This window comes from Cygnus atratus, chromosome Z, assembly GCF_013377495.2.
Source record: "Cygnus atratus isolate AKBS03 ecotype Queensland, Australia chromosome Z, CAtr_DNAZoo_HiC_assembly, whole genome shotgun sequence".
Classification (NCBI taxonomy): Eukaryota; Metazoa; Chordata; class Aves; order Anseriformes; family Anatidae; genus Cygnus; species Cygnus atratus.
The window spans coordinates 2170479-2182240 of NC_066396.1; the positions used below are offsets into that span (position 1 = coordinate 2170479).

An 11762-nucleotide genomic window follows, 5' to 3' on the forward strand; every position below is an offset into this window, starting at 1 on the left:
ATCAGCAAAAGCAGAAAAGAAAACGAAAACTGCTTCATAAGCAAATTTTAATGTCAAATTAAAAACAAAAAGACAAAATGAACCAAAAGAGACGTCCCAAACACGCATCCCCTCCTGGCCTGGGGTTGTTCACATTTGCTAGCTGCTTCAACAGACAACTCAGATTTCTCTTCTAGACTTCACAGGGTTTGTCTTATCTAACAACCCCTGCAGTAAACTGAATTTCGACATATGACCATTACAAGGAGAAAAACATGAACCACCATCAGATACAGAGAAAACATATTCCATCTCCCCATGCTTATGAAGAATATTTGAACCTTGCATTCAGAAGTTTCTTACGCTGTTTAAGCACATCATGGGAACGATCTGATGTTTGTGCAGGCAACTGAATCCGCTCCTGCAGTCTCAGTCAGTTTAGTGATTAAAAATAACATTTCTCCTGCTTGTTTTGAGGGTACAGGAAAGAACTGCAGAAGTAGGCTTCTTTCTGGAGCCTATTACGCCATCTGTTGCTACCTAGAAAAAGTCACAAATCCAAATCCACAATAACCTTACAGAAAGCCGTGGTATGTACGACCAGGGTTAAGTTACTGCAGGGTAATGAATATCGGAATTGCCATTTCAAGTCGCCCACAAGAAAACTTTTCCTAATCAGTACAAAGCGTTCTTTCCGTTTCATGTAAATAAAGTAAAACAGTTAACAGGGTCATGAATTGTCCTTTAGCGTTCATCTTTACAAATCTATTTTATCATCAGGAAGCAAAAGAAGAGTGATCTGTGCATTTTATTAAGCGAACACCCCTGAGTAAAGAGGCTGGTATCCGCTGTCTTCTCGCTTGCAAGTAAGCACGCAGACACTCAGCATGCCAAAGAACTGAAAAAGAGAGAGAACAAGAGATTGAGTTTTGCTGTATTTTGGTTCAATCTTTGGATCCAACATTTATGTTAATTTTTCATCATAGCAAGGTCATTCCTTTCATATTAAAAAACAATTTGAAAATAAATCTGTGGAAAATGATTTTTTGCCTATCGCTTTTCAATAATAGTTTCAGTTCAACTTTTTCCTCTTTTTTTTTTTCCCCCCATTAATTTATACATCAACATTAATTCTTAGGTATTTTAATCCAGGAGAAAAAAATCAGTGAAAACACAAGATTTTTCTGGACTTAGAAGTTCTAAAATTTTTTTAAGCATATAATATATGGGAATAAAAGATTCATCATAGATAAATTAAAATGGGACCTGTAATAGAGTGCACAACTGATCGCTTCATTGAGGAAAGGGAAACGATGGAAAATTCCTCCCTGAGCAATTTAAGGATGTTGTAAGGAGTTTTATATCAGTGCTTTTCAAATCTAGTTTTCATCCACTACATGATTTGGTTTCACATTTAATTTAATTCAATGTTATTATTCCATAAATAGCCTAGCTGGTTTCGTTCCTTGTCATGTTTCTAGCCCATTTTGATGCCAGGTCTCCTAGCCTAGGACTATTCATTGACTTGTACCTAAAACAAACTTCAATGAGCGATTCACAAACCCCGGTTAAATACAGAAAAGCTATTTTTTCATAGCAAATTCCCGATCTAGGCCTTTTAGCACACCTAATTTTTTGTACTTGCTACTGAAGGACCAAGACAGATTATTCATTTACTTGCCATTTGAACCCCTCTACTGCTTTTTGGATCTCTCCCCTTTTTGTCATGCGAATGAAATGCAGAAGAGTTGACAGAAAACCAGTGAGGAACATAAAACTGGGTCTATTTTAGGCTAGTAGGACACGGTGGAAGAAAAAGCTCTGAGATCAAAGAGGAAATTATTATTTTCCACGGGGAAAGAGAGAGAAACGTTTACCTTTACGATGGCAAAGCCCAGGATTACCAGCATAGCATAGCTGATGACGCTCTGCAGCCCAGACTCCAGCTCCCCTGAACAGCCCTGGCATGAAAGAGAAGAACGAAAACAAATCAAAGGCAATTCAGCTGGACAGGGTTTTTCTCCCTGACCCTTAGAAGGCAGCAGGACGTCGGATGACCTGCTTAAGCAACCACTGTTGCTTAAACACAGAGAAGGTTTGGGGGCCAGTGGGACGTGGAAATGAGCGACTACGCCCTTTATCCTCACCTGCGTGTTGAGTTCCTGCGGCTGATCCAGACTCCCCGTGCAGTTCTTCAGGTTTTGCTTGCAGCAGCTCAGGGGGACGCTGTTATTCCCAGTGGAATTAAACCACTGCGTGCTTGTCCAGTCGCTGTAGTTCTTTACCCCACAGCAGTGAAGCTGCCAAACACAAGACAGATAAAGGGGATGTGATCGCACCCCTTAGATCTAATGCTTGGAGATCTGATCTGATGAGTTCCAGGATATCATCACACTTGCCCTCTTCCCCAGCCCCAATTCCTCTCTTAGCACCAAATTGTTCTTTTCTAAATAGCTCTCAGGAGAATTTAAAGGCTTCCTTACGTTTTCTTGCAAGTAATCCACCACAGCAGACTCTGAGTTTTTCCCGTCATACTTCTCGAAGACTGAACGCATTGTGCCTTGGACGTCAGTTTTTACCTATTTAGAAAGGGGAGAAAAAAAAAAAACAGATTTAACATGAGAACTTGGAATTGTATCGACTGGAAACTGCAGATCTGTATCCCTCAAAGTCAGAAAAAAAAGTGAAAAATAAAAAGTCAAGCGAGAAAACTGGATATACCGGAAGAGCTGCAAATTCTTTGCTTACCTTTTCCCTGTAAACAAATGCCAGGACAAAAGCGGATACTTCTGCGATGAAGATAATGAGGATAATGGCCAAGAACTGAAATTAAAAGAGAGACTCGAATAAGGAAGAGGTCCACAGCATCTGAATTCGTTTGCACGTTACCCACCACGTTGCTTTAGAGCGTGAAGATATCCTTGCCTGCCGTTGCCTCTCCAATCTAAACAGCTTCCAGAAAATAATTTGGAAGAGGAGATTATTGTGTACGGACAGGGTGATGGCTGCAGTTCCACAAGGTCTCAAAGACTCGGGAGAAGAGCTATAGGACACCTGGATCGCTGCATGGGGCTTCAGCAGGCGGCACCCCACTGTTCTTAACTGCTGAGAAAGGGGTGGCACGAGCCGGGGGGGCGTCCGAACTTACTCAGCTCGAACCTTTCTGGCTTTTTTGACCCCCAGGAGGACGCTCCCGCAACACTCACCAGCCCCAGGCCAACCCGAGACTCGCGGAAGGTGGCGCAGCAGCCGAGCAGCCCGATGATGAACATCACCGCAGCGACGCAAAGGATGATCACGGCTGGCAGCAGAGCGTGCTTGTCCTGCAGGAAGTTGTCGTAGCTCCTGTAGGTGTTCATGACGTAGCCCCCGACATAGCTGAGACCAGCCGCCGCCGCCTGAAAGGCACCCCAAGAAATTATTAGCGGCGATTTGCCACGTTGTCAGCTTCAGAAGCCATGACTGCTACAGAACTTATCGCCCCCGGGTTGCTTCGTTTGGTCTGAGGCTTTTAGCCGCAGAACTGGGCACAGGCCTGGGCACAGCACCGAAAGGCTCAGCGACGCCCCGCCGATGCCTCAACGCCGGCCTAAAAAAATTCCCTCGGGGGCTACAAGCGTCCTTCAGCCCTTTGCAATCCTGCTCCCGAGACTACGCCTGCTACAAGCGAAGCCCTGCCGGTACTCACGTCCTGCAAACCCGAGGGAAAGCAGCCTGTTTGGAGGAGGCTGCAGCCAGATTTCATCACGCAGTTGACAAGCAGTTCATTTACTGCACATGTTAATTAAACCGATCCCTCCTCGCAAGTCTTTTACCACGCTTAGCTCCTTCAGGCAGGGCAGGGACACCCTCCGTGTCGTCAGCTCCCATCCCACATCGCCCTCGCATTCCTGGATGCTGCCTGTGCCTCAAAACTACCGGGATCAGATGCACCAAGTGACGAACGCAGGAGCACACGAACCCTTGGGGTCTTTTATCCCACATCCTGCGAGACCCTGCGGCGCTGGGGCCGGGATATGGCAGGTCCTCTACCAAGTAAGATATCAAGAAAAGGATCACCAATGCTCAGGAGATTTTTATTCTCCATCTGCGCTGTGTTTTCAGCTAGAGCTAAAGCAGCTCCCCAAACTTGCTTTAGCTCTTCCGCTGCTGGAGGAAAACCCTTTTTCCCAGTTCCCTGCCTGCAGACATACAGCGACCAGGCCTTCTCCCTTTTAGGGACACAGGGACGAGACCCCTGTGGCTCGTGGGGTGCCATTTTCTCCTCCTTCACCGCCAGGAGCAACTTCACCTCCTTCCTCCTGCAGCACATCGCGGCTTCCGGCCACCAGGCTTCCACCCCGGTCACCTCGGCCTTGCTCCGCCAGCACCCCAAACCTAACGCAGAGCGGGGTTAGGGCTTTACAAATCCCATCAGCACGGGCTGGGACGTCCCAACAGACCCCCTGGTGGGTTTTACAGCAGCTCTCAGGATCGCCCGGCTTCTGGTCGGAGATGAAACGCGGCCGGCCAGCGGCGTGGTACAACTGGTGACCTTGCGCTTCCGAGCGGAAAAAAAGGAAGTGAAACGAGGCAAAAATAAAAGATTTGGGGTAAAGATCGGTCTTAAAGGAAGCTCAGGCTCGCACACACCCCACACCGAGACAAAGCCAGGACATCATCCATGTTTTAGGAACCAACATTGGGAGTTTTGCGGGTGTTTTTGGAGGCTCCTCCCAGCATCCTTCGGCTCGGCAACCTCGACCCACCTCGCGCAGACTCGTTCCCTGCCGCGGTTTTCACACTCCGCCAAGCTGGGAGACGCACTTACAGTATTCATTTTCCTGACCAACAGATCAGTTACTGCCACACCTGAGGGACTCGGCGCCTCCCGGGACGGCCGGTGGCCCTGCCAGGCGTGCCCACCAAGCGGCCACGCGGGCAACGAGTGCTCCGGGGGGGACGCAGCCACCATTTGCTGCAGCTCCCGGTCCCCACGGAACAGGCTGGCGCAGCACGAGGTCATAGAAGCACGCCACGCCGGGGCCAGCGTGCTGCTAAGCAGTCACAGCGCATCGGGAGGAAGTTTTTATCCTTGGGAAGGGAAAATCCCCGGATTTTGGTTGTTTCTCCCCTCGTTTCAAGGCAGCTGGAGGTGATATCTGTGCTCCTATTTACCCGTCCGAGGGGCTGGCGGCAGCAGCCTCACAGGCTGAGGACAACGGGACCTGCCGCCAGGAGGAAGCACCACCACCTTTGCTGCTCTTATCCCCAGCATTTTTCTTCTCCTGCAGGAAAAAAACACAGGGTGAAGGGCAAGAGCTTGCTGCAAGTGTAATTTAGCTGAGCACGGACGGATCAGCAGCCACTGCCAAGGCGGTTTTGTCAGGAGCAGCTGATTTAGGTACAGAACACCCTCTAGTTCAATATTTGCCTGCAGAACCGCCCTGTTTCCTCACTAAGCCGCTCCTGGCTCCTGCTGCTTTCGCCTCCCGAGCTGCAAGCCGAGTGGCAAAGAATTTACGCAGCGAAGCTAATCCCAAAGCCTGGGGAAACTTCTTGTAACAGGGCAGATCCCGCTGATCTGTCCCGAAACGCAGCTTTAATGCCGGAGTCGCAGACGCGGAGCCGCCGCCTGGCTGAGACCCAGCTGCATTTCGGAGCTGCTCCATAACCCGGCCGTGGGGATCCGTCGCAGCCTCGGGGACCGTCGGACCGAGGCTGTTCCCCAAAAGCACGCAGGATCCTGAGGGTGAAGGGGGCTCACGCCGCGCGTACGTAAGCATCCGAACACTTCTCCTTTCCCCACAGCATTTGGTCTGCGTGGCTCCCACACACGCAGAGCGAAGCACGTTTTCCTGGAAGTCACATCAACTCCGCTTCCTGATTTTGAGCACGGGAACTTAAAATAAGCTCATTTTACACCAGGAGGTCGTGGCACGCCCAGATGCCTCACCACAAAGCATCCAAGCCTGGCAGTAGGTCCCCCAGTGACCCCGATGCCCCGAGCCCCCCCAGGAGGGGAGGAACGACCACAGCCTGCTCGCTGGACGTGTAAAACAAAAGCCAAGCTCCCAGCCGAGCAGCTTTTTCCACCAGTAATGCTGCTGAGTCAGACCCCGGCAGCAGCTCCTGCCGAAAGACCAAAAACCGCCCTGCGTTTATCAGCGACGACCTTCAGCCCTGGTGGTGTCGGGGCCACCGCTATCCGCACGGGAAATCTGGCCTCTGGGAGCGCAAATGCTGCATGTTTTCTTACGACAAGACTCGTGGGATGGAACCTGAAATTATCCCAACCTCACCTCCTGCTCCAGAGGGACGTTAGTGGGGGAAATGGGGGGCTTTAGCGGGGGAAATGGGGCCTCGGGGCTCACAGGGAGAGCGAGCCCCACCAGGGGATGGTGCTGCTGCTTCTCCTCCTTGGGCAGTCCCAGCGCTGCCAGCGGATCGAGCTCTGCTCTCTTAAATCCACCGGTCCTGCTAAAACCACCCAGCAATAACTTATCTGTGTCCTCCTCTCTGCTGCCGGCAAAATTGGAGCGGAGCGGATCTCAGGCAGCTCGATGCACCGCACTTGGTAACCGTTTCGTTAAAACAGCTTCAATCCGTAGCCGGATTTTGGCGGTTAAACATCCACAGCCCACCGATCTCACCCTCTTCGGGACTACTAACCAAATTTTAGGACATTTCTAAGCAATAACTTTTGTCAAAGCACCACAACCGCACCGACTGCTGAATATGCAGAAGGTGAACCATTTTCCATAATCATCTCCAAGGCGGACAAGATTTGCAGCACGCAATGCCTGAGCATGAAAGAGAAGAACTCGAAATGCTCTTTGCAGATCTTGTGTTTTCATAAGGACCTGGAGCCTCGTAGAGACCCAACTGTTACAAATAAATACATTCTGAAAGGGCACTGAAGTCAGTTCCTCCTTCTTCCCCACCCTCTTAAAAACCTGAACTCCAGGTTCTGCAATTCTGCTGCAGGAATGTAATTACGACGCGTAATGGTTGCTGCAGTGTCTAAACGCCACAGGCTTTGGGGCTGCATTGCTGTTCCTAGGAAAAAAAACAAACAAAGGGCTGGCCTGGGTCACCCCAAATTCAGAGGCTGTGGACATGCACGAGGCAGAAGAGTAATTACAGATGGTCTGCAGAGCCAAATGACCTAATGGCTTCAATCGTGATCAAAGAGTTCCCCTAGAGCGGAAGGAAAGGTAGAGAGACACTTGTAGAAGGACAAAAGGCTGTTGTTTGATGAGAAAACACCGAGTCCGAGCAATGAGGTAAACCCGAGGTGTACGTGAGCCACACGAGATGAAGCCTGGGGAATTTCCACGTACACACAGCGAGGTGTCCCTGTGTTTCTCTGCGGGTATTTCAGAAAACCACCACACGATGAACATGCGCCGTGACACCACAGCAGTAAATATGGCTCAGTGCGGCGGTGGGAGGTATTTACAAACCAGGGTGAGAACTTGGGGGTTTAACTCAGTGTTTCCATTTCCCTTTTTTTTTTTACCTCTGCCACACAGCATCTCTCTTTGTGAGACTTCTTGATCTTCTCTGTAATTCTTCCTTGCTGCCTGAGCCTGAAAACCCCTGGCTGGTGACTGGGTGTCACAGGCAGATGCCTGATGTGTCCCGGGACCCATGGGGCCAGGGAGCGTGTTCCCCTGTGGGCCGGTGGGGCTGTCCTACAGGAGGTGACTGGAAAGGGGTGAATGTAACCAGGTTCCCTGCTGGGATTTTCTATAATAACCCCTGATGAAGTCATTTTGCTCCCCGAAGGAAAGCTTTCCTCACCAGACACTTGGCAGCAGCCCCTGGATGATCCCCCACAAACATCTCCACGTTTGCAATCACTAAATTAACTTAAAGCGTGCTTTTTTTTTAAAAATAACGTGCGAATAAGAACACTGCTCCCCCTGAAGAAAACACACAACTCCAACACCGCTTTTTTTCCCCTCATAAACTTGAAAACAAAACTCCCGGGCGCAGCTAACCAGCTGCCTGAACCGCCAGGCGTGAGCGCTGAGGGCTCCGGCCCCGTCCCGCCGCCCCCAACCCGGGTCGCCCCCACAAGTTTGGGGTCGGAGCCCTCCGGCCTCCCCCGTGCTCACCCAGAAGGCGAGGCTGAGCAGCAGCAACACGCTCTTGGAGGTGATCACGCCGCAGTCCATGCCGCCGACCGGCCGGGAGTCTCTGGGACCGGGCAGCACCGAGCCTCTGGGGCCGGGCCCGCCCCGAGCCCGCCCCGAGCCCGCCCCGAGCCCGCCCCGGGCTCGCCTGAGGCGGCGGAGCCCGGCCGTGACAGGACGGGCGGGGTAGTCCCGGGGCTGGGCTTTTCCTTCTGTCACGCACCCCAAAAAGTTTGGACACAGCCACGGTGTGGCTTGGGACAGCCAACAGTGTCTGGAATGCCAGGCTGGGCAGCCAAATGGGGGCGAGTTTGAGTTTGGTGACTGCAGAGGGCTGAAAAGTTTCTGCTTCCATCATCCGAGCCTCGTGGTTTCGAAAAGAAAAGTTTAAGGTGTAGGATGGGGAGGCAGGCGTTTGTTTTGTAGAGGACATGTGGCAGCCTGAAGCTGACCCACTGCTTGACTGCAGCACGCAGTGGTGGCAAACTCCTTGGCCTTGGCAAAACAGTCATCTTTCCTGCAAAACAGTTATTAACCACTTTCCTTCGGGAATATCGATTTTATAGGGGTTGTGCTGGACTGGTTATTGAGCAGGGCATCACAGTCTGCTCTCAGCCCACAAGTTTACACAGACAAACCATCGGCAGAAGGACCCGTGCCTGCCTCACACAGCTCTGTGGTGGCACTGACAGACCTCACAGGTGCCGCCGTACCCACCGCTGCCACACGGAGAGCGGGCACGGCTTCCAGCTTAGTCCTGGCTTTCAAATTCATTTCTAAGCTGTTACTTGGCAGAGGAGTTGGCTTGCAGCGAGGGCCGGTGTTATTACTGTGACATGCGCCTTTGAGACTGTCGAGAGGTAGCTGGGTGCGCGAGCAGATGCTCCATCCGGCCCTGCACGAGCTGATCCCTTGCTGTGCCGTGCCTTGCCTCAAGATCCGCGGAAGAGACAACAGCACCAAAAAAGTGGGGCAAAGCCAATCTGCAAAACACAGTTCCTTTCCGAGTGGAGATCCGAGCAGAGACAAAAGTCAGACCCTGATTCAGGAAGCCTCAGACTCTGTCTCTGCCCTGATAATTTCCATTAGAATTTCTATTAGAGCATGAAGTATTAACAGAGTCTGTAAGTGTGGATTATTTCTTCCTCAAAAACAAAACAAAAAAAATCATCCGCCTCTCTAGTCCTTGTAGAGTGGCCAGCTGAGGTCTTAATAAAGAAAAGAAATCACCCGGAAAACATTTAGCTTGGTAATGATCTGTAGTAATGACCGGTAATCTGGGGAAAATATTTCAAATTAGAACAAAAGGGCAAATTTTGAGGGAAAAGGGCAAAATTCATTTGAAATTAAATGCAGAGGAATAAAAAACTACCAAAGAAACAACCTCGCCAGCCAGTCAGCCAGCACCTTTGTTTAATTATCAAAATACCGCTTCCTTTTTTGTTGTTTGTTAAGTCTTCTATTTTATTAAAAAATAAAAAATTAAACTAAAGCTAATTTGACAATGAGAAATTAAATAGTGTTAATCAAAATGTTATGGCACGTATGCTGTTTCTGTCGGAGCAAAATGTTATTAAAATCAAACACAGCTGATTTTATATTGAAGGTGGCCTGGAAAGTAATTTGTCATAACAAGGATGTGCCTTCTCAGATAACCATCTCAGACAGATTCTGGACCATTCTCCACCAAATTAGTCCTAAAGTCACCAGATTACTTTTGAATGTTGGATTTAAAAAAATCAGTAAGCTGGAAATTTCGCAGCCAACTCCAGAAATGATGGAAACACAAGAAAATTAATGAGGATTAACAGTACAAAGAAAGATAGCTTATAAGGCTGAGTCCTGAACCAGAGCAGAAGAAATGGAGATGTGCATATGAAGGCCCCGTAGTCAGGCAGAGCATCTTTGTGCAGAGTAAATCAGCCCCCGGCATTCAGTCTGTATCTGTACCCAGCCAAATCCTGGCTCTTCTGCTCCGAGGATTTCAAGATCTGGTGATATCCTTCGAGCTGCTACCTTACAGCTGGTGTAAATGGTAGCTGAGATGTCGTAAGCATTGCCGTTGTGAACGGTGTTTGCAGGAGCTGCTCGCAGTTCCTCAAATACCAGCATTCAGGCTGGGTTTGTTTTAAGTCCGAAATTGGTTTAGGAAACGTGTTGGGAAAACAAGATTTGTACTTTGAATGAAGGAGAAATAAGCTTTACTAAAATGTCTGACAGTTAAATATTGAAAACAGGCTAAAATATGTAACTGTTAAACAATGTGCTTGCTACCCTCGCAAAGCTCGCTGCCTGCCCATCACTGTTTCGATGCTCAGAAACTTTTCCTTAACTTGAATTTTCCTTACAAACCTCACTGCTTTTTGCTCTACCAGCTGTCAAGGATGTAAAGGCAAAAATTCTCTCCTGCGCATCAGACCACGTGCCTGCAAATAGCTCCTCGGGGTTATCTTCCCACTAGAGTAAGCAACTTGATAGCTCACGGATTTCCCAGATCTGGCTCTCTCCCACTGAGCCCCTTTTTTTGACGGGGTCGCAGGGGGAAGGCGCCTTTCAGCCACCTCCTGGCGCGGCGTTGGCTTCTCCTGCAGCGCTGCAGCGTTGTTGACTCACTTCCAGCTTGTGATCTTCTACCGCTCCTGATCTATTTCTGCCAACCCACTTCTGAGCCAGCTGCTCCCCATCCGCTAGGGCCGATTATTGCTGCTCCAGGACTGTGCCTTGTCCGTCCTGCACCACGCCCTGGTTTTCAGACCTTTCCTCCGAATTGTCACGGTCATTTGGAAACTTTGCTGCCCCAGTCCTAGCCCTCGCCACCCTTCCACATTTAACATTAACATCCACTTTATTACAGAAGTGGCTGAAACCAGCCCACGAGAGGCTGGTGCCAAAGCCCAGGTGACAGCAGGTGACAGCCCCAGGGGCCAGGGATCACCCCCAGCGGGCAGTGGGGATGAAGCTCCCTGCCACAGGTACCTGCAGCTAGACTTGTCTCCCAGCAAACCTCGAAGCCTGTCACACAAGACAGCGTTAAAAGCTTTATCCGATGGTATTTATTGCTTCTTTCCTCACAGGGCCTGTTACCCACCGCAGAAGGAAATTAGATTAGAGCGAAACCGTTTGTCCTTGACAAATCTACGTTGCCTGTTACTCCTCTCCCTATTTCCTTCTAGTTGCTTACAAATGATTTTCCGATTACTTATTCCGTGGCCTCTTTGATGTTGTTTTTCAGGAGCTGAAGGTAATTGACTTGTAATTTTCAAGCCCTTACCCTTTTCTCTTCTTTTCTTTTCTCTTTTCTTTTTTCTCTTTTCCATTTTTCTTTTTTCTTCTTTTCCTTTTTTCTTCTTTTCCTTTTTCTTTTTCCTTTTTTCTTTTCTTTTTTCTTCTTTTCCTTTTTTTTTCTTTTCTTGTCTTTTTTTTTCTCTTTCCTTTTTCCTTCTTTTCCTTTTTTCTTTTTCCTTCTTTTCCTTTTTTCTTTTTTCTTTTCTTGTCTTTTTTCTTCTTTCCTTTTTCCTTCTTTTCCTTTTTCCTTCTTTTCCTTTTTTCTTTTTCCTTCTTTTCCACTTTTCTTTTTTCTTCTCTTTCCTTTTTCCTTCTTTTCCTTTTTCCTTCTTTTCCTTTTTCCTTCTTTTCCTTTTTCCTTCTTTTCCTTTTTCCTTT

General features: G+C 48.9%; 1 protein-coding gene across 2 annotated transcripts; it reads right to left on the reverse strand.

Moving 5' to 3' along the window:
* Positions 1 to 30: 30 nt before the first annotated feature.
* On the reverse strand, positions 31 to 8309 carry LOC118254591 (tetraspanin-36-like). 2 transcript variants are annotated; one of them, XM_035559970.2, is made up of 7 exons: positions 8082 to 8309; positions 3186 to 3377; positions 2728 to 2802; positions 2463 to 2558; positions 2127 to 2279; positions 1857 to 1940; positions 31 to 877 (listed from the first exon to the last, which is right to left on the reverse strand). In XM_035559970.2, the coding sequence occupies exons 1-7, from the start codon at positions 8139 to 8141 to the stop codon at positions 791 to 793; spliced, it is 747 nt and encodes a 248-aa protein (XP_035415863.1). In that variant the 5' UTR covers positions 8142 to 8309; the 3' UTR covers positions 31 to 790. The 2 variants fall into 2 exon arrangements, with proteins under 2 accessions (XP_035415863.1, XP_035415862.1); XM_035559969.2 differs by having other exon boundaries at positions 1857 to 2279; positions 8082 to 8209.
* Between the last annotated feature and the right edge of the window lie 3453 nt (positions 8310 to 11762).